Source organism: Ips typographus, linkage group LG2 (assembly GCF_016097725.1).
Source record: "Ips typographus isolate SLU linkage group LG2, UJ_Ityp_2.0, whole genome shotgun sequence".
NCBI classification, from domain to species: Eukaryota; Metazoa; Arthropoda; class Insecta; order Coleoptera; family Curculionidae; genus Ips; species Ips typographus.
This window is the reverse complement of record NC_138423.1, coordinates 1,846,019-1,869,696: the sequence shown is the minus strand read 5'-3', so window position 1 is coordinate 1,869,696 and position 23,678 is coordinate 1,846,019. Positions and strand designations below refer to the sequence as shown.

The 23,678-nt window shown below is 34.0% G+C and overlaps 2 protein-coding genes across 2 annotated transcripts; one reads left to right on the top strand and one right to left on the bottom strand.

The window, feature by feature from the left end:
- Window positions 1-14,090: 14,090 nt before the first annotated feature.
- Window positions 14,091-16,966, top strand: LOC145725622 (uncharacterized). The gene is made up of 4 exons (XM_081974426.1): window positions 14,091-14,528; window positions 14,643-14,833; window positions 15,008-15,241; window positions 16,816-16,966. The coding sequence occupies exons 1-4, from the start codon at window positions 14,142-14,144 to the stop codon at window positions 16,964-16,966; spliced, it is 963 nt and encodes a 320-aa protein (XP_081830552.1). The 5' UTR covers window positions 14,091-14,141.
- A 146-nt stretch (window positions 16,967-17,112) lies between these two features.
- LOC145725621 (uncharacterized) lies at window positions 17,113-17,537 on the bottom strand. The gene is made up of 2 exons (XM_081974425.1): window positions 17,373-17,537; window positions 17,113-17,292 (listed from the first exon to the last, which is right to left on the bottom strand). Exons 1-2 carry the CDS (start codon window positions 17,535-17,537, stop codon window positions 17,113-17,115), a joined length of 345 nt encoding a protein of 114 aa, XP_081830551.1.
- Window positions 17,538-23,678: the final 6,141 nt, after the last annotated feature.

Below are 23,678 nucleotides of genomic sequence, written 5' to 3'. Positions count from 1 at the left end.
CCTTGCTGCGACAAGCTCTTGCTATCCCGAAAATTGTTGCGACTTTTACCCGGACTTCAGACCGGAATTCTTCAACTTCCTCTCTTTCGAGAACCTTTTCTTCGGTCTAAATCCGTGATAGGCTTTCTTCAAGAACGCTGTTAGCTTATAGAATTTACTTTTGTCTATGTTATGCTTGACTTATCTTTATCATTGAGTATTTAGACCATAACGTAGATCTTTTTGAGACGTGATTAAAATATGCAAGAAATACCTCCTCTTTCATCAACAAAAACTTTTTTTTGAATGTGAACCGTTCTCTCGACCTTTTTGGAACTAAGTGACTGCTTGCTTCCGTAGCTTCGTCAATGATTCTTCGTAAAATGAATCCATTTTCAGAATGATAGAACTACAGAACAAGAAACTATCATGCCTTTTAAAAGGTCTAATTGATGCTCGTTGCTAAATATGTGTAACAAATGTCATACCCTTATTGTTGATTTTGGTTAATAGTCAGTCAATAGTTACTCAAAATATACAGGGTTTGTTGGGTGATAAAATCAATAAATATACGGGACATTTTAGGAAAAGTAACTTTACCGCATCCGGTGCGGAAAAGTAAAATCAAATGAGTGCGGAAGAGTGCACTTTACCGCACCCGAGTAGGAAAAATCTAATACAACAAACTGTGAAGCATGGCTTAGTTGATAAATGTTTTATATTGATAAATGCAGAATTACAAAGCTGGAACTACACTGTTTATACAGTGTGTCTCAAATTGGTCTTACATTTTACATTGGAAAGTGTGCAAAGTAAGTCTTGTAACGACGCGAAGCGGAGTTCAGGCACCAGACAAGTGCGGACAAGACACTTTGCACAAGAGTTAGGAACTATAGGATATTGTACAACAAGGGTTAATAAGGTGTCCCTATCGCACGAGGACGAAAATCGGACATGGGCTAAAGAAGATGTTTTTATTTTTAAATTGAACACTAACTAAAACGTGAACGGCATTTTCATTGCCTCAAAACGTAAGCCAAAATGCAATGTTTTGATGCCAACTGTCAGAGAGGATGACAATCACAAGAATTATTTTGTTTACGTTCAAGATTAGTTGTAATTGGTCTATTTCATATAGTACGCTGAAAATTGCCTGTGATTGGTCTATTTCATATCGCACAGTTGCGGAAAGTCTAGGATTCTGTATTCGTTCAACCGGTGGCAATTGCCTACTTATCCGTTCTCTAAACTGTTAAGGAATGAACCTAAATCTCTGTAAAAGTAGAAAACATTTTTTTTCTTCGAATGAAATAACTATACATTTTGTTTTTAATTTTAAATTTTTATTGACATTTTTTCCACATAGGGTGAGGGAATTTTTTGATTCTACAAGCGTGCGCGAATGATAACATTCCCGCACTATTTTTTGTTCTCGAAATATAGACTTTTCCGCTTGTAGAAAAAATGATGTTCGTAACACTAGCGGAAAATGCCTTTCCGCATTCGACTTCAGTCTTCAGTCAGCATGCGGGAAAGTATCACTTTCCGCACTTGTTAGGAAAATAACTATTCCTGCATAGTGTGAGGGAAAATGTTACTTTGTATATGTAAAAGTGTGCTCAAAGTAACTTCTTTGCGGTCATTCGTAGAAAACAAAAAAATAAAACATTTTTTTTTTGTAAATTATAAAAATTTGGAGATAAAGTAAACGCCAACAAAAATTGCATTCACGTCATCGATGGTGTAATTTTAAGACTTGAGTGACTACGTTTTTCTCGCATTTTCAAAACTGAACGCGAAAAACGAAGCTTTGACCGTATAATGTGCAAAAAAGAATAGAAACTACTCAATTAAGTAAAGTCTCTCTATTAAGTGAATTATAATTTACTTGGCTTTTGGTTTATCGTATTATTGAGGAGGATTATTTCTATATTACTTTAATGGGTGTAAACGTACCAACTCATGTTTACAAAAATTGAACAGTTTACAAACTGACAGTTTGTCTCATCTCAGACAATTTTATTTCAAACTCCAAATTTTTATAAATTGGCCTTAAATAGCCTAACAAAATCATACAAGTTTCAAGTTTCTGGTTGTCCGTTCTGCCAGTACAATTTTACGGTGGAGAGAGGAGCAAATGCACTTGTAAGGACCAATTCGTTCCCTAAAGCTGATCAACTCAAACAAAATTAAATATAGTGGATGAAATCACATAAGTTTCTGGTAATATTATCCCAAAGTGTTCGCTTACCAGATTTTTTATTAAGTTGTTTCCTATGGCCAGTTTTAGAGTGCATTTCGCAAAATTAACATGGCAACCGATCTACTTTAAATAAGCAATTGAAGGTGGTACTTTCAAAAATTGGTTTCATTCAAATTGGAAAAGTGACTTGGTTTAGACCATATATTAGTGATCCAAATACTAGATAGTAGTAGTAAGCTATTAATGTTAGTAGCCCACTAACAGCTAAAACCACTTGATTTCACTATTATTTGGTGTATTTACTTTTGAGGTAAATAATAGCCATCTTTAAAAATGTCAATCAAACTTGTCTAGATAACTTCCTCTAAACCTGAAGTAAATCTTCAAGTGGCTGCAAAAGGCCAAACACTGAAATTGATGAATTTCATCACAACCTGAGCTCCGATCGGACAGATGTCGAAGGCAGCGCCTGATATACTGTTAGTTAATTTGTCATTCCGCCCATACCATACCATCAAACCTGACGAGAGCAAAGATGCCTATCTTGGCATGGACATTTTTAAGGGTGATCGTATCATTTTGTCCATTTAATGATCGATACTTTTAGAAACAAATTCCTGTCGGTTTTCGACTAAGCTTCAACATTTATGCATCATTCATGATTGGTATGATTAGTAAAACTGCACATATCACTCAAAAACGCTGACTACGAACATAATTATTATTGAAAGATCAAACTTGCAAAGTGAGTACGCCTAAGTAGACCAATTTAAATCCGGGCAGCTTCTGCTCCGCCCAGTAGGGATTATATACGTATTTCAACTACGTTAGCGATTTTTGCGTCTAATGATGATGAACGACTTTGTAAATTTCCTTCTCAGTTGCATTATACTCTGTTCTTTGATAGTTTTAACCGAAATGTCACTGTAATTGGCGGCAATTGCAATTGCGATATAATGGAAAGTTTGCACAACACCGACAAAAATTACAATCAAAAGGACACGACCACATCCTAACAATTTTTCAAATTGTGTGCGCCTAATGATTGTTTTGTGGTTTGCAACGGTTTGTTGGGTTTCTCGTGACCAATTATCAATTATCATCATGTACATTTTACGGTGCTTTTGTGGTGACTAATTTAATTATCAAATTTTCTCGTCAAATTGACCCGACTTGGTTAAAAGACAAATTTCTTGGAAGTCGTAGACAATTCAGTACAACGACGATTTTAACCGCTGCACTTACAAATTTCACTTATTTTTAAACTTATTAACTGGGATTTTCAATCATACAAAGGTTCAGATGAGTCATTTATACCTTTTTGCAGTAAAACAGTAATTTATCATGTAATGAGAATACTACAGTATAAAACATTGATTCATTTTATCAATTGTTTCAAAAAGTACGTCATTTTGGTTATCGCATTTTCAGATTGTAGAGAATAATTAAATTTTGCAGTAATTTTTTAATTACTTGAAATACACGAATTATCCAGATTTCCATCAAAAGGTTTGCTCATAAAACTATAAAAGTTGATGGAATATACAGGGAAGGGGGCTTGTATGTTATTTTTGATTTTTAGGAAAAACTTCTTATATCAAAGTTGTGTATGATTATCAATACAATTTAAAAACAGTTTTTGCTATGCAGATTGTGCGTAAATGTGGGGCAAATAATTTCCTATAGTTTCAAATAGATGTGTATTTGTGCATATTTGGTTTACTCGTAAAATTTTACATATGAATGTCTTTTCAGTTTTAAAGTAAATGGCGGCTTTGTCGACTGTATTAACAAAGTGTTCAAATTAGTCGAGAGTAATAATTATTCAACGAGTATGTAAAGATAGCTATTACTCACGAAGATGAAGTTTGCGACAAAGGCGAGTGTTGTGTGTAAATTATCGAGTGAGTAATTAGTTGAATACTAACAGGAGAATACTATACTTTTTCTACGACTCTGTGTTAAGTATTCACAACGTTTTCACAATCCATAAAGCGAGCAGAAAGAATGTTACGTCAAAATGACGTAATTTGACAATTGATCAAATTATGGATTTGCCAAATTACGTCATCGTGACGTCACGTTCGCCCTGCTCACGAACATTTTTAGAAAAAATTCTGATTTTTGTTAAACTGGAATAATCATACAGAGAGTAGCAGAAAACACATTCAATTGACATGAAAAACCATTTGGCCCATAATTTGGGTATTTGGGCAGTTACGGACCTGGGGGCCTATTCTTGAAAGCAGGGAACGGAATTCTCAAGAGAATGTGGCAGAAGAAGCTGACAATGGCGAGTTCCTGTCACATTCTACAGGTCTTTCTCTTGATAATTCCCTTCCCTCGTTTCAAGAATACGCACCCTGAAACTCTCACTGAGGCTAGTAAATTGACCACCCAAACCAGGGCCGTACTGTTATTTTTTTTTAACAAATGCTGGTTATTGTTAAACTGAAATAACCAAACAGAAAATAGCAGAACACAAACTCAACTGATATGAAACACGATTTGGCACATAATTTAGGTATTTCGGCAATTATGGACCGGAAATTTTCAATGAGGCTAGTAAATTGAACCTCAAAACCAGGGCCATACTGTACAAGTTTTAGAAAAATGCTGCTTTTTGTTAAACTGGAATAATCATACAGAAAATAGCAGAAAACACACTCAATTTGTTCACACACTCAACTGACATGAAATACAATTTGACCTAAAATTTGAACATTTGGGCAGTTACGGACCTGAAACCTTCACTGAGGCTATAGGAAATTGAACCTCAAAACTAGGGCCATCATAGAAAATGTTTAGAAAAATGCTGGTTTTTGTTAAACGGGAATAAGCAAACAAAAAATAGCAGAAGCACTCAACTGACATGAAACACAATTTGGCCCATAATTTGGGTATTTGGGCGGTTACGGACCTGAAACTTGCACTGGGGCTAGAAAATTGAACCTGAAAAGCAGGACCGTACTGGAACATGTTTGTAAAAATATTCTGGTATTCATTAAAAAACTTGAATAAGCAAACAAAAATTGGCAAAAACACACTCAACTGACACAATTTAAACCATAATTTGTTGCGTTTTTTTTATTTTATTGTCTATTGTAAATAATTTAGCTCGGACCCAACGGACAGCATTGAAACACGATTCAGTTTCTGAATAATAATAATAAATGCTTTATCTGCTAAAATACACAATATCCCAGTGTTTAGCATCGTCTAGTTACAAATACTTTGCAAATTACACAATATACAGCATAACTATACAACATTACCTATATGATGTAACTATTGCTAAAATAAATTCATCTAGGAAGTAGGGACACAAATCTTATATTATTATTAACCAAAGTTTGCACAGAAGCTTTTGTTGACCGTATGTCAGACATAAGGTGAATAAAAGTTGTCTAAACCGTGGATAATATAGAGTTTTTTTCACTATTAACCATATTTTTGATGGTCTTTTGATGGAAAATGAAAAAATTTAGGATAACAACAAAACAACAACCTGAAGGAACAACCTAATTTATCTGTCTCTGTCAAGTCAGGTATATTTCATATGTCAAATGTCTTAATAAATATTGCATTTTTGTGCCAGACTAAAACTAGAGTTTAGTTTTATTTTTGTTTTAAATGTAGCATAGAGCAAAGTGTTACTTGAATTGAATTCTGAAAAAACTATTTTACTAAGATGAGTGAGTATGAAATTTACAAAACGATGTGGTAGATCGTTGGAGGCTAAATAAGAGTTTCCAACCAACTTTGTACTGTTCTCAAAGGATACCGACATGTATAATTCTGACAAAAACAACAAGAAACGAAAACATTTGGCATCAATCTGTCAAGAACTAAAAAACACACTATTGGCACAGCTATTGGTAGAATGTTTAAGTTGTAAGGGCATACAAACAGATAATACGATTTAGAATTAGGGTATTCTTTCGAGCACACCGGGAGGTGACCACCTACGTGACTGAATTTGTTAATTTTGACTTTTTATCACCATTTTTGAAAAGTATAATTTAAACACTACAATATCAGTAGAATACTTAAGTACTAATGGAGTTATTGGCTCTTGTGCCTTACAGAGATATTTACTTTTTCGTTACAACATGAAAACTCTCGTTTTATTGACAGATTAGTGATCTAAGAAACCATCAACTTTGTCAAACTAGCAAAATGTTTAGTTTATTACTTTCTGGTCTAGGTTCATAAAAAAAGCATTTGGTAAAGCAGAAACAAAAAGTAGTTCTGCTAGGGAATATCCTCTCATAACAGTAATAAAATTACAAGTACCTACAGTACAGTACAATTTACAATTTAAGCATTATCAGTGTTATTTTTTAGATAATCAAAAATTTGAATTATATTAACTGAAGCGTTATTAAGAGCTCTTGATAATATGATAGTCAATGATATTCTTAATCTTATCTTGAAAAGATCGAAGTCTTTGTTGTTGTGTCCTAATTTCGAAAAAATCGGTGCACTTTTTGTCCCTTTTCTATTACTTGCAAACTGAGAGATTCGGAAATTTGACGTTCTTTTTTCAATTTTCTTAAATTATTTCCAGGTATAATCCAAAGCTATTATTTGATAATGACTTAGTTTGGTTGTATTTCAGAGCAAACAACATCTCATTTTCGGGTTGATAAAATATTTTCTTTTTTGTGTATGTAATTACATTGTTTTCACTGCATTGTATTTACAATGCATTTTAGTATGTTTTATGTCAGTGTTTCTTGATCTTGTTGATATCTAATTTATTGACGGAAACCAAATTATGTTTTAATGGTTTCGTTACTTCGGAAACTTAAAAATTAAAAAAAAACTGAAACTTTTACAAATCATACAAATCATGTAACTAAAGCTTTTGCTTAAGTTTACATTTTTAAATAAAATGCACAAAATAATCGAAGGAAACGAGTTAATAAAGAAAATTATACCACTAAAGTCAACTAACAGACTGAGAAACCAATCTAAACAGTCAATTGTCGTCAACTTTTAGGTTTATAAATAGTTTTTCCTTCAAATTTTAGATTAATGTTAAAGCTCAGATCAATCTAAAGTTTTGAAATTATCATTGACGTTGACTTATAAAAATGATTTCGATAAGGTCGCAATTTGAAAATTAGATTTACATATAGAAACTATATCACTTACAAATTCAGATATAAACTTAACTGGGTCTTGTTAACATTCAATTAATCTAATTGAAAAACTAATTTATAATGCAATTCACGCCTTAAAAAAAGTGTTTGAAAAGTTATAACACAGTGTCATTACAGTTGTCAACTACAAAATATGTTTCTCAAAATTGAGAGTTTAATTTTATAAGAATCATATCAATAAGGAAGAAGTTACTCTGAAACAAAACACGTTTCTAACACAGTTTGCTATTGTAACAAATAATGATGATAATGTAAAATGAGCCGTATATTGACAGCTAGTTGTTAAAACTGGAGTCAGTGTTTAAAGTTGTAGTTGTAACTTCAAACTGTATTTCGCAGTGTTTTTCAAATTGTTAGAAGTTTCCAGAATCATTGTGAAAGTATCAGAGAGCGCGAAGTGCTACTGAAAACCTTATAAATATTACTAGGAGCTCTTAAGTTGCTTCTGAATTTGCTAAAAACCTCCAAAATCTTTGTGAAAGTGCCAGAGAGCTCTAAATACAACTAAAAACTTTTCAAATATGTTTAGAGGCCTCTAAAAGTGTGTTAAATTTGCAAAAATCTTTCAGAAATTGACAGAAACCTCCAGAATCATTGTGAAAATGTCAGACAACTCTAAATACTACTGAAAGCCTTCTAAACATTACTAGACGCTTTTACAAGTCTCTTTAACTTTCATCAATTTTTCAGAACTTGTCAGAAGCCTCCAGAATTATTTGGAAAATGTCAGAGAGCTCTAAATCCTATTGAAAACTCTCCAAACTTTACTAGAGGTTTCTTTAAGTGTCTTAAACCTTCAACAGTTTTTCTGAAATTGCCAAAAACCTCCAGAGTCATTATGAAACTGCCAGAAACCTCCAGAATCATTGTGAAAGTGGGAAAGTGCCAGACAACTCTAAATAATATTGAAAACACTCCAAACATTACTAGAGGTTTCTACAAGAGTCTTAAACTTTCAACAGTTTTTCTGAAATTGCCAAAAACCTCCAGAGTCATTATGAAAGTGCCAGAGAACTCTAAATATAACTAAAAACATTTCAAATATGTTTAGAGGGCTCTAAAAGTGTCTTAAATTTTAAAAAGTCTATCCGAAAGTGACCATTGTGAACAACTCTAAATACTACTGAAAGCCTTCTAAACATTATTAGAAGCTTCTACAAGTCTCTTTAACCTTCATCAATTTTTCAAAAATTGACAGAAGCCTCCAGAATTATTGGGAAAATGTCAGATAGCTCTAAATACTATTGAAAACTCTACAAACATTACTAGAGGTTTCTTTAAGTATCTTAAACCTTCAACAGTTTTTCTGAAATTGCCAAAAACCTCCAGAGTCATTATGAAACTGCCAGAAACCTCCAGAATCATTGTGAAAGTGGGGAAGTGCAAGACAGCTCTAAATAATATTGAAAACACGCCAAACATTACTAGAGGTTTCTACAAGTGTCTTAAATTTTAAAAAGTCTATCAGAAATTGACATAAGCCTCCAGAACCATTGTGAAAATGTCACACAACTCTAAATACTACTGAAAGCCTTCTAAACATTCCTAGAGGATTCTACAAGTCTCTTTAAGCTTCATCAATTTTTGAGAAGTTGACAGAAGCCTCTCGAATCATTGGGAAAATGCCAGACAGCCGTAAATACTATTGATACCCTTTCAAACATTAATAGAGGTTACTACAAGAGACTAAACGTTCAACAGTTATTCTGAAATTGCCAAAAAAATCCAGAAATCAATGTGAAAGTGCCAGAGAGCTTTAAATACTGTTGAAATGCTTCCAGATATTGCTAAAGGTCTCTAAAGGTGTCTTAAATCTTCAACAATTATTTTTTGATATTGTCAGAATCATTGTGAGCTAATGAGATTTACCACTATAACCAACAGTGGTGATAAGCTAAATTAAATCTTATTCACATTAATTGCATTTAAATTGTGTTTATTATCTTCCTGGTAAGAATCAGTGTTTCTGCTCCATATGTTAGAACCGGGAGCACCCATTGATGAAAGTCCATGTATAGTTTTAGAGACGTTATTTTTTAAGTCAACTCGTGCACAAGGACTCTTAAGATCCTGAAGACAGCATGCTTGATCTATTCGGTCTGCAATCAGGACTGTGTCATCTGCAAACCTCAAGTTGTTCAGATACTCTCCATTTGTGTTGACTCTAATATTTCCCCAACTGTTGTTCTTCATGGTGCTCTGTAGTAGGGGGGGGTGAATAGTTTTGGAGAGATACTCTCCTTTTGTTTAATACCTTTCTCCAAGATTTTTTTGTGGCGTGATAATAGATTCTGACTTTAGCTGTTGCGTTATTAGATACATCACACTTCTTCATATTCTGAAGAAGTCATCATCAACAGAATCAATGGTTTGTTGTATTCTATAATTTTCGCTATCAAGGACTTTATTACCCTATGAATATTGACTCGTTACCTATACCCTGATTATTATAATTAAGGTGAAAATTTGCCGAGTTGTCAATGTTATAAAAAACGAACCGAAATTAAAGAATATGCTTTTACTTTTAAAGTGATATCTAATGTCAGAACAGTGTTCGTATACATTTTTTACCTACGACCTCAGTGTAAACAGCTAATTACGCATAGTTTTTCCGTTAGGTAATGACCTTCTTCACGCACAGTTGTAAAAAAATGAACAGCTGTAAAAAAAACCGTACAGTTTTAAGATCGGCCATAAACTAACTATTCTAATGCTGGAGAAAACTGATTTTGTTTCCATTTCTTGCTTTATCAAAGTATATTAGATGGAGATCATCACGTAGTGCATTGTTTGTACTACTACTAACTACTACTTCTAATTTCTAATACTAATAATAATTCAAGGTGTATAATAGCAATAATGTAACATTTGACTAAGTCTCAACAAGCAATAAAACAGATACGCCATTTGTTCTTAATAACTGTAATATCAGCATAAATGATTATTTTAAAAATAACACTAACAATTATTAGATAACATGTTTTTGGGACATTTTTTCATCACATTATTATTTTTTTAGTAGCATAATTTATACGATTAGTACAAATATGTAAAATATTTTTTTTTTGTGAAAAAAAAAGTGAAAGTAGGACTTTACACTTGGTCGTAGGTAAAGTAGTAGTAGTACGTCACACATGCTCTAAGGCATTTTACGCACTCGCCGCTAACTTTTTCCATATCGTGCGTAAAATGCTTCTTACAGCACTAGTTACGTAATATACTAATAATATTTCCGTTTCTATGCAATGCTATTGTCCAGTAAGTTCGGTTGGCAGCAGAATCACCTGTGTTATGACGTGCAGCTAAAATTATAATAATCAGGGTACATATGAATATTGACTCACTTATCTTGTACAATGACCTGGTGCACCGTCTCGTTGAAAATACAGTACATTTTCGGATATATTTGGATTAATCAAGAGATTTTTCTCATGTCAATCAATGTTTCTAAAAAGCAAAGTTGGATAATTTTATTCCACTTCTAACATACATTTTTTAGAGTATTACGCTTTATTATAAGCATCTTATTTCGTTAGTTTACAGTATCATTTAAGTAAAAAGATGCTTTATGGGAAAATATGAAAGGCTCTACAAGTCCAATCTTACGTTACAGCAAGTTCTTGTCTAGCAGTTGTAATTTCTCATGTCATAGACGGTAACTTTGCATCAATATAGAATCGCAGATAAAAACAACATTAATTGTTTTGCGGACGATACAATTTTGTCAATATGTAGATTACTTTACCTCCCAAAAGTCAGATAAATAAGAAACTGATCACAAAACATATACAATCAACATCAAAGATTATTACAAATAATTTGTAAATACCGTCGCTACCTGCTGATACACTAAAAAATATGCAGGCAGTTTAATTAACACGCTTACAATTTATACGAGTATTATATCTTTTAAATAAGCGACTTCTTCGTCTACCTGTTCGGTTTCGACTCTCTATATGTGAATCATTTGCATAACCTAACCTTTTCGTATTTCTCTTGCACCGAACAATCGATCCCATATATACGAAACGATAATCTCCTAGGGTCGCTTTGACATCTTTATTATTTTACCGGTCTGCAATATTTCAGATTTGCATATTTGATTTGCCCGGTTTATTAAGTAATTAGATAAGCACTTTCCTATGTCGGCATCAATAAAACACAACCTCGTTCCCGTATACTGGGAAAGGAAATGCATAAAAAAGTCATTTAGAGTTCTAATTTAGACTATGACTATCGGTAGAGACGGATTAAACACGTCTAGTTAAAATTCAACACTCCTTTAAGATGATGTAATATAAAAAAATACAGTTTTATTAAAATTCTGTCTGGTTTGATGGTGTCTACCTTTAAACCGTTTAATAATCCAGTTCCAGTAAGATAAATTTAAATTATATTGTTCAAATTATCACCTTCATTAGAATTATGTCTATTTGTTATTTTCATGTTATCTTCCTGGCAGAATTGGCAAAGGCGTTCACCACGATCATTGCGTAGTCCTAGTTCAGAAAGTCCCAGCAATGCTTCAAATCTTCCTTCTCCCACTTTGGCGTTCAAATCACCCATAATCATGTTTATCTCATGATTTTTAACTTGTTTACTGTAATGTACTTTCTTTAATTCTTCGTAAGACGTCTCGATCTCATCTTCTGTTGAATCTGTTGTGGGTGCATACACCTGGATGACATTGATGTTGACTGGTTTGGCGTATAGTTTAAGTAATATGTATCTGTCTGAGAAAGGAAAAACATTTATTACAGATCTGGATAACTTTTAGTCAGGACTATTCCTACTCCCTTTCTATGATTTATGTCATTATTTCTTGAATAGTACATGGCCCCTCCAGAAACGCGACACACTCCAGCCATGTATAGATCTGTTTTTCAGATCTATACATAGAATGGCGGAACTCAACATAACACCACACAAACCTTCCTTCCTACCTTCCTGAATCCCCTATCTAACTAGGGGAATATGGCTTCTGCTCCCTTTATGGGGCAATTTGCCAGCCACACAAACCTTGTGTCTTCTTCTTCAGCCTTCTTCCATCCGTTTTTAAACATAGGCCAGTGTCTCTTCCAATTCTGTCAATCTTCGGCTATTCGGAACTAGCTTCGACCTACTTCTTCCTTGATATCATCTATCCAGCGCCTTTGTAGCCTATCTTTACTGCTCGTTGTTTCTTTGGGTTCACACCTCACATTTCAGGTTCATTCGGATGTCAGTGTTTAAAGTTGTTTCAGTTCGCATAAGTTGCTGGAAATGATGACGCTGTCATCTGCAAAGAGTAGATTATTTAGAATTGATCCATCTGTCTTTATTCCCTTTTGTTCCCACTGAAGTTTTTTGGAGACGTCTTCCAGAGCCTTCTATTTTGTCTGTTTTCGTATCTTCGTTAATTTTTACTTGTATTGCTCTGTGTTCATATATATTTTAAGAGCCTACAATCATGAGTACCTAGAATCTATTCTGGCGTTGGTAAGATTATATAAAAAGGACCATGTTTCGATAGAATCAAATGCTTTTTGGAAATTAACTAATGCCCTCCCATTTACCTAGAAATGGGAATATTGCATTCTGTTGTTTTGTCAATTAGGGTTTGCAATGTTTGTAGATGGTCAGTTGTGCTTTATTCGCTTCCAAACCCGGCTTGCTCCACTGGTTGATAAAAATCTAGTTTTCTTGAAAGACGGATGGTAAGTATTTCAGTTAAAGGTTTATATAGGTGTCACAGTAAACTGATAGGACGGCAGTTTTGTAGATTTGTATTATCCCCCTTCATGAGCGAAAGCACAACTTCTGCACTATACCAAGTATTAGGTATTGTACCATCCTGTACACATTTGTTAAGTAGAATTTGTAAGGTTTTTTTCTATCTTACGCCTTGTGTCTAAACAAACCAAAATGTAATTGTGATTTTCATTCCAGGAAAATAAACCATTTTGATCGGTTAGCGGTTAGACTGTTAGACACGAGGTTTGTGTTGTATTGCGTTAATCTATAAATCTCGTTCTCGTATCATATTTCGTACATATCTTTTAGTAAAAAGTTGTAATGCTAGAAACAATTATGAAACACAAGGTTCGGATAAATTTAAAAATAACTTGTAATTAACTCTGCTTTTATTGGATCTTTCAATTGGAAGAATTCTTTCAGAATATAAAAAATACTTTTTACATTTTTGTACTTGTTTGATACTATATTATTCAACAACATTGAGTACAAGAACGTAATCACAGCTATTACTCACGTAGATAAAGCTGGCGACACGAGCCTAGGCGACCGTTGTAGTTTACTTAATAAGAATTAACTTATTTAGCCATGCCATGAAAGTAGAATAGTATTTTTTTACGACTGTTATATCACTAGATTTGAATAGATCATGAGATCCATTACCTATAACCCGTGAGTAATGAGTCATTTTCCCACGCGTTCTTAGCAAATCCTACAGTCGTAGAATAGTATATTATAAACGTAGGGGCTAAAGTGGTTCTTTTAATCCCGCGGCGAAAGGTTTGTACAATTCGCTAAGGGATTAAAAGACACTTTAGTCACGAGGGTATATACTATTTTATGCACTTTAGAATGCGAGAAACTAAAAATAAAAAAAATTACAAAACTAACAGTGGTTACAACGGTACTCTCGTATTACTGATAGTTGTTATTGATTGTTGTTGGCATGGTGGATTCACTTAAAATGTATTGTGCCGTGGAAGTGTTGCTATGGCACAAAACAAATGTCAATCAGTTGTTATCAAACGGTGAGTCCAGAAAAATCGTATTTTTTGAAAATGAACATTGAAGAGGCCGCCCAAGAGGCCATCGCTAGCCTCCTTCCAGAAAAATCTCGCGAGGCTTACAAAAAACAGTTTCTTGTTTACCAAAAATGGTGCGTTGAACAGAATGCAGAGAATTTTACGGATGAAAAGGTGCTCCTGGCTTACTTCCTGCAGAAGTCTAAGAAGCTCAAGGCATCTTCTCTATGGAGCCAATATTCCATGATCAAAGCCACGATAATATCTGAAGCAAACGTCGACATCAGCAAATACAGTAAACTCCAGGCATTTCTAAAGAGACACAATGACCATTATAAGCCGAAGAAGTCCAAGACATTGGATTTCGACCATATAAGAGCTTTTCTTCAAAATGCTCCAGATGAACAATATCTAGCCCAAAAGGTAAGATTATTTTCTTTACTTTGAATATTTTCCTGATAGTACTACTAAAAATAACACCATTGATTATTTTTGTCTACAAAACTACAAAATGTACAGGAGACAATTTTGTTGCAGGTGGTGCTGATTATGGGAGTCGCTGGAGCATGTCGAGGAAAGGAGCTCTGCCAGCTAGACTGCAACGATGTCTCGGATCATAAAAGCTTTTTTCTGGTAAATCTACGGGGTACAAAATCAGGAAAGGATCTCTTGTTTGTGATAAAAACGTCTGGCGAAAACTCTACGAATGTAGTGGAATTAGTGAGAAAGTATATTGGTCTAAGGCCACCTACAAAGCATACACGATTTTTTGTGTCTTACAAAAATGGGAAATGCATGACTCAGCCCATAGGAAAAAATACATTTGGACAGCTACCAAGGAGAATTGCTGGCTACTTGAGACTAGCAAACGCAAACCTATATACTGGGCATTGTTTTCGCAGATCATCAGCTTCATTACTTGCCGACTCTGGATCAACCATAGATGTGTTGAAAAGACATGGTGGCTGGAAAAGCAGTTCTGTTGCTGAAGGTTATGTTGAAAATTCATTGTATCAAAAGAAGAATGTTGCCGATCAAATATTCACCAATGTCTTCTCCGATGTTGATATGGCATCAGCATCAACCATAGAAAGATCAATTTCAGAAAATGAGACAACGGCAACGGCGACTGCTACGTATGTGCAGAATATGTTTACTACTAAAAATGTTGCTTCCAATTGTCCACCCTTCGTTAGCCTTGCAAACTGCACCAAAGTCAATATAAATGTAAATATATATAATAATAAGAACTAGATTTAAGTTATGTTTATGTTAATTATCCTTTTTCGTCCTTACACTTTAACAAATAAATAAAATTTCAATAAAATCATTGTTTAATTTGGAAGAATTTACTTTAAATCCCCCAGGGATTAAAAGTGTCTCTTTTATCCCTCAAATGAGGGAAAAGTGCACTTTTAATCCCTAAAGTGCATAAAAGCATAAATATTACTCAAAAACTGGTTTAATGAGTAATTCTAAAGATTTGGGTTGGCTTCATCAGGTACGTAACTTCATCTATTCAAATTTTTTAAATAGATCAGTTCATCATAAGAGGAGCTGTGAGGTTTATTAACAACCCGGGAAATGGACACTTCCTTGGCTTCTTTAACAGACCGCCACTGACAAACATATCGATAACCTAATATAATAACAGAATTGAGTTGGAGGAAGAATAATTACATTCTTACAGCAGCTCAGTTTAACCGAAGTAGTAGTTACTTGAAATACGATCGGCGGACACGAAATCGCATTATAAGTTACTGAAAGTTAAACCCACTCATCAATTCTCAAATGACTGCAATTTAGTTCCCTTTTTTTTAAAACGCAAGCCTGTGCAATTTATAGCATATTAGAAGAATTCTCCATTTTGTGTCGGGTATATATCATTTTTTTTGAATAACATACCGCATATTAACACATAGACTTAATAGTTTAGCTAGTTAGAAGCGCCATGCGTCTCTGTTAGAAGACATGAATAGGGTAAACTAAACAGTAAAACATAAATATTGTCAACCTGTGAGTTCCAGCCGAAGCTAAGGACCACCGCCACATGGCGTCTGGGTTTTTATGAAACAGATCTGCCATGGTAATTGATAACAATCGTTATTTAGCTTCTTATTATTTACTCAATTGTCGGTGGTAGAGAGCCAAATAAATTTCGTTTATTGCGCTGCCTTTGTTTCTCAATCGCATTTTAATTTGAAATGAAGAATCCATTTTTCGATTGTCCACGATTTATGGCCGACCGATGCCTTATTCAGGTTAATTTAATTTACCTACGTCGACGATTTTAAAAATGGGCTTTTTAAGCTTCACTTACAAGGTATTAGAGTATAGTAGTTGACGTTGCAATACCATTAATTACCAATCAGAGAGAGCAATATGTTGTCCAACAGGTATGTATGCAGTACAATTTTATAAATTTAAAGATGACTTAATATTTTGAAAACTCAGTAATTTTGTTACTTAGGTATGTGCAGGTGCTTTACTAACGGAGATCATCGGCCGTATCTCGGAAACTATGAAAGAATCAAACTCGAAAAACATGCATTACTAATGTAGCTAAAAGAAATAGCTGATTTTTTTAAAATTTCTCACTCTGTTGGTGCAACTTAACACAGTGCACACTATGTGTTTCCACTACTAACATGATAAACATACCATTATTGACCGATTAGTCTTCTTCTTCTTCTTCTTATTCTTATTTCAGATCTGGCGATCTGTTAGTTTTGCAGGTTCCTCTGGATCAGTTCCTGGAGCTGTCCTTCAATATCTTAGGTGGTCTTCCGGGTGCTTTTTTCCTTATTGGTTTCCCTTCAAGTGCGATGCGTGGCATTCCTTCTTCCATTCTTCTCACGTGAGCGTACTAATATCTTTTTCTTTGTCTCCCCCATCTTACGATGTCTTGCACCCCACATTGTTCCCTAATGTCAGTGTTCCTAATTCGGTCTATTCTTGTTTTTTCCATTATAGTCCTGAGCATTTTCATTTCGGCTACTCGAAGCATTCATTTCGCTTTGTTGGTTTCTTCTCTGGTTTCTATTCCGTATGTCATGATTGGCCTGATACAAGTCTTATAGATCCTGACCTTGCTATCCTTTCGCATGTTTTCGTTCACCCATAGTATCTGCCTTAAGCAGCCCAACATGGCAGACGCTTTGTTGATCTGGCTTCTTAGGTCCTTCACCTGGACAGATCCATACCCAGATATTTGAATTGTGAGACTTGCTCGATGATTTTGTCCTGAACTACCAGCTTACATCTTACGGGATCTTTAGCAAAGGTTATGCGATTCGTTTTTTCTACAGATATGGTCATGTTCATCGCTTGGCTGACCTGGCAGAATTTGTGTAGTTGTCTCTGTAGAACGTCCTCCGTTTCAGCGAAAATAGCTGCATCATCGGCATAGCTGATTCTTTTATACTGTCCCATTCAGTATCCCATATTTAGTGATGATACTCTCTATCATTCTGTTCCTTAAGAGATTGAACAGAAATGGGCTAAAGCTCTTTGTCTGATGCCTCCTGATGTCGGTATCTCTTCCGTATAAGTGTCTCCTGCCTTTACTTTAGTCGTGTTGTTCATATTGAGACTGCGGACTGCTCTTACGATGGCGTTTCTTTCGCTATGAGTATATTTATAATGTTGGAGAAGCGAACCCTATCAAATGCCTTGGTCAAATCGATGAAGCAGACATATGCTGGTATACTAAATTCGACTGATTTTTCTTTTAGTTTTTAGTTTGATAATGAATATGGCATCGGTCGTGGATTTGTTCCATCTGAAGCCTTGTTGTTCTTTCCTGTTTGTTATTTATGTTTCAAGTCTTTCCTTCAAAATAAAAGAGTAAAAAGTTTCATGCTTGTGTTCAGCAGCGTTATGCCCCTGTAGTTGTCTGGGTGCGTCTTCTGTCCTTTCTTGAATATAGGGATAGTTATACTTTTGTGCCATTCCATAGGTATTTCGGATATTTCTAAAATTTTGTTGTAGAGGATATTTAGATGTCTTGATTGTCGAAACTTTGATTTTCTTAGTTACTTAATAGTTCTTCTACTTCTATCATCAATAACAAAAAGCATATTTTACCTGTTAAAATATACCCTAGAAGCCTCATTGACGTTTTCATTGCATTTAATAAAACAGACAAGAGAAACCGAATTTTTTAAAATTCTCATAATTATGAGGCATGTGGTTAAAACGAGACACTAATAATTACTGTTAATCTTTTCTTTATATTGTCCAAATAATAAAAAAATCTTGGAACTCAGAAAACGTACTAAAATATTTGACTACAATTTGACTGTTTTGACAGATAAACATGTTCCATAAAACGTTATTCATTTGTTCAGCCGCCATGCTGTTTTACTCATACTCGATTGCAAATAAAAAATAACGATTTCTACGTTATTTTTCAATTTAATTTTATAGTGTTATATGTTTTTGAAAAGGTATTATTTTCTTATTCTAAATCTGCAAAAATATATAGGGTGTCCCATTTAAAAAAAGGTATTGTCTTGATTATTATCATCCTGAAGATGAGATTTACTCAAATCTCCCTCATCTCCTAGTTGCATGATAATATCGTCATAACTGGCATCAGATTCACCCTGACCATTCATTCTAATATTCTAGTAAATAAAGAAAATTTAAATAAATAAGCTTGAATAAAAATTCTATTATAGGGATGCCAAGTTATTTTTAAGGTAAATAACTAAACCTATCTAACTTACTTTCTACCTAAAAATCGTGCTTCTAAATATATCATTGAATCTTTAATACAAAAAATTACAAACTACTTACAACTAATACTCTTCGTCAAAGAGTCCAAATTGTCCAAAATAAACCGTCAGTTGACCAATCTTCTTCTTTTCCGTTGAGGTGGATTTTTAACTGCAAAGGCTGTATCTCGGTAACAGCCGGGAGTCCTCCTCGGTTATCGATTTAACCACTTCTGGAATAGGCCCTCTATCACAATCTGCTCCATGTCATAACGTGGACTAGACGGTACAATTGCTGGTAGCACTCGGTATTACACTCAGTAACTTCCGTTCCGGAAGAAAACAGCTTTCTAAGATCCCCTGATCTTCAATAGTCTGATTTTTTTCTCGAATTTTTTAGAAAACTGACTTTCCAGCTCTCATTAAAAGTCTCTCTTGACAATCAACAACCAAAAACCAAAACAACCTTTTTTCCCACCTTCTACCTCCACGTACCACCTTTTTCACCTCCTTTGAAGTTCATCAAGTAATACTGTTAATTTTCTTAATAACTACATACAATCCTACTAAAACTAACTATAATGGTAAACACTTGACATCCCTACAAAAATGTACCTTTTCTATAAATTAAATAAATAAATATTCTTTATTTTCTTGAAAAAAAAATTCTTATTTTCAAGACAGTATGTTTGGTTTATATCATAAAAACGATGCACTCCAGAACCAGAAAAAATCAGAATACATATTTGGATTCTACGCGAAATTTTCTATGGAAAGCCATCTTTAGTTTTTCCATGTTGCTAATAATAAAGAAAATACGAGGGTGGTTCCAAATTGACATATTTCCAAAATCATCCTGCAGTTTAGAAACGATGGCAGCTATGGAAGGTACCTTGCTAGTTTTTGAGATGCCCCGTAAAAGCATCAAATTTGAGACATATTTATGAGCTAGTCTTTGTGTCAAATCACATTTGCGTTGTACTGTTATACTCTTAGACTCTGTTTCGTAGAAATGTCTGAATCTTGTCAATAATGTAAAGGTACGGACAGACATGCTTTTTACTAGCACGAAAGCAGGCCATTATTGAGCAGTTGCTACCTAATAGCACGTGTGTACTTACCGTGCTAGAAATAGGCATGCTCATTTTGAGTATGCTGAAAAATCGCCAGTCGTTTGATTTTCGAGCGTGCTTATTGTGGAGCAGGTGGAAGGGGGCATGATTTAAGCACATCTGAACAGGTTTGCTTATGAGTGTGCTACTAAACACATTGCAAGTGCCAGTTCAAAGCATCTCAGTCCGCGAAAAGTGTGTTTAAAAATTGCAAATAATTAAAACTAAAATCAAAAATCTAATGTCTGTGTACCATTCCGAAGTAAAGAAAATCAATAGTTCGAAACGGTCAGGAGCTGGTGCAGAAGATGTTTATAAACCATCCATTTCATGGTTTACGAATATCGTTAGTTACGAACCCAAATCGTCCTCTTCTTTTTTCTGTTTTTCTTCATTAAAATTTTCTTAAATAACTCTGTCGCAATTAATATTATTTTATTAAGTTCTGTACGTATACTGACACTATTTTCTTGCAAAACTTCCATTTTAGACCAGAGCTTGCGTTTAACTAGCAGGTGTGGCGAGTGGTTTGCTTTTCAACACGCTTTTTGGAAGCATGCTTAAAGCAAGCATGCTTGTTGGGAGCAAATGTGAATAGCTGAAGAGCACGCTTGTTTCAGGCATGCTTACAAGCATGCTTGTTTTCGAGCATGTGAGTCCGTACCTTAATGCATTCTACTTTCTAAACGGGCTCGGCCTTCTTAAAATATTTGTAATATTTAGTTTATACATTCCCAGAAAATCGTAAAACGAGAAAAATATTTTTAGTTTTATTAGTTGGTGGTCCAACTTTTCCTACTCTCAGCCCTAATTAAAGACTAAATCAATCCTGTCTCATACCCTTTACAGCTACTTTATCAAAGTCAGTATTTTTGAAAATGTTTTCCGGCTTCAGAGTAATGAATTTTAGCGAGGTAATGACAAAGTGCAAATTTATACCCAATAACAATAAACCGAGTACATGACTAAACGTGTAACTTTACACGTTGGATCGGTCACGATTACGTAGCACCGCTTAAATCCTCAAAACCTAATTTTATTAGTTGTTTTTTTTTTTGTTTCTTCCTAGTCGGCTTGATCGTGCAATATAAGTGCCCACGTTGTTTTTTACCCCGGCGACTCGAACATTGTTTCGAATATATCGCAGTCATCAAGTACTTTCATTAATTTGGGGAGATGGATCCCCGATTACGGGAACCAAACCGTGTCAGGACAGCGTAGTAAATTCGAGCCATCAACTTATCGAAGCGGTAATCTGAGAAAGGCACCGACCCAGTATAATAAGAATACAAACCGGGCATCACAATTTATGTAACATGTATTCAAGAATGCTGACATATGTCAGAATTGGATTATAGTTCTTCACGGCTTCAACGGTGCTGTGGCCGGAGAATCGAGAATGAAAAATTTCTGGTATGTGCTTTATCGAAAGGGAGAACTTTTGGATGCGGATTGAAAGGGACGCCAGGAATTTTTTCGGAATGTTTGCTCATTATTAAATGTTGCCAAAATGTCAATAATTGCTTACGTTTAAGAACGCAGAAATTACTACAGGATAACTCAAAATTCTTAGCAATAATCAGGCGTTTTTATTCCAGAGGGAAATAAGTAAAAGTGAACATTTTGGAAGAATTATTGAAAAAAAAAAAAACAAATAAATTTACACAACTTCAAAGCGTTCTTTTGGCGTAAGAAGACTGTAATTACTGTAACTGTCCTCAGAAATACTGTGATCTGGTTAAAAATCAAAGCTCTTAAAAAACAACCTTTACAATATCAGTATAACGAAAAAGACAATGTGCAATTAAACCAAGAATCACATCTATTAAGCTTTACAGTCATAATTTGTGGTGGACAAGGTTAAACCGAAGCATTCAAATCAAAAAAATATGATTCAGACATAAAGCTGTCCATATTTCAATTGAAATAAGTCGTTCGTTAAACCAAGAAACAAACATACAAACTGTATTTTTCCAGAGAAAATAGTAAACGAAAAACTGACAAACTCTAAACTGTTAAGGAATTAACCAATATCCCCGTAGGAGTTATGTTGAAGCATTTTGGTATGCAATATCGTTCGTTAAAAGTGTTATAAATTAAACTGATTATTTGGAAGCGTTCCACGATTTATGTAGTTCAGAACTTACATGAAATTCTGGATGTAAACATCACAAATTTTAAAAAGTTTTTTTAGCTTACATTTTTCGTATATCTGTTCAAATAAACAGTTACCTTAAAACGATATTTAGAGCCTAAAAATAGTTGAAAAAACACAGGTAACAAGATACGTGATTTGAGATGGCAGTAATTTTTTTCATTTTTGCAATCGTTATAAAAAAGTGTTAAAGTAATCATTTTTTTTTTCAAAATACGAGGTTTCAATCAAATTTTTAATACAAATTTACTGATGCATGAAATATACAGGGTGGACCATAAGTAATGGGACATAGAGCTACAGCATATTCCTGACATCAAAATAATACGATTTAGCTGAATTGTCCTATACCGAAAGTTAATATTAAGAAAGATACAGGATGTGAAAGTTGAAATTTTATTTTAGCTTTTTTGTCATATCTTCACGGTCTTTTGATATAAATTACTGAAAGTTGGTACAAAGGGGTTTTGGCAGGCGTAAAATACGATGCTTTCATTTGTTTTGTAGTAGCTGATAGGGGGCGCTAGCGGTAACCATCTCCGTCCCTTCAAGAGGCTCAAACTTTTTTTTACGGAACTGAAACGGCCATATGACTTCAAAATATGATTCTAAGATGTTATCTACGTAAAAAAGGTATACTTGTTGTAAGTCTTAAAAGTCGACCGTTTTCGAGTTATTGAATCTTTTATTATTGCATTCATTTACATGTACAGCAGATTTTAATTACTATTTTTTTTTAAATTTTAAGTAGGATTTGATACAAAAACAAAAAGGGCGTTCATAACAACTAGCTTTATTTTAAAGTTTACAAACATTTTTTAAACGGTCAAATTTACATACAGAAACTGTTATGTATGTAACTTATGGGTATACAGCACATATCGTATTAACATACGACAATGCATGCAATAATAAAACATTAAATAACTCGAAAACAGTCAACTTTTAAGACTTACAACAAGTATACCTTTTTTACATAGAAAACATCTTAGAATCATATTTTGAGAGCATATGGTCGTTTCAGTTCCGTAAAAAAAAGTTAGAGTCTCTTGAAGGAACGGATATGGTTGCAGCTAGCGCCCCCTATCAGCTACTACAAAACAAATGAAAGCATCGTATTTAACGCCTGCCAAAACCCCTTTATACCAACTTTCAGTAATTTATATCAAACGACCGTGAAGATATGATAAAAAAACAAAAATAAAATTTCAACTTTCACACCCTGTATCTTTCTTAATATTAATTTTCGGTATAGAACAATTTCGCTAAATCGTATTATTTTGATGTCAGGAATATGCTGTAGCTCTATGTCCCATTACTTATGGTCCACCCTGTATAAAATAAATATTTAAATTTTCTGAAGATATTATTGCTTATGTTGTGCATTTGTTTATTCTTCAACCAGTGACATAATAGCAAATAAATACGTATAATACGTACTTTTTAAGAAAAAACAGGTGGTGGTCGTTACCAATTTTTTTAACAAAAGCACATTGAGTTGCTTATTATATAGGATGGTCCAGTTTTAAATGTCAATAATTCACCAATCCATAGCCAATTAAAAAATAAGTTGACATTCATTGTGTCA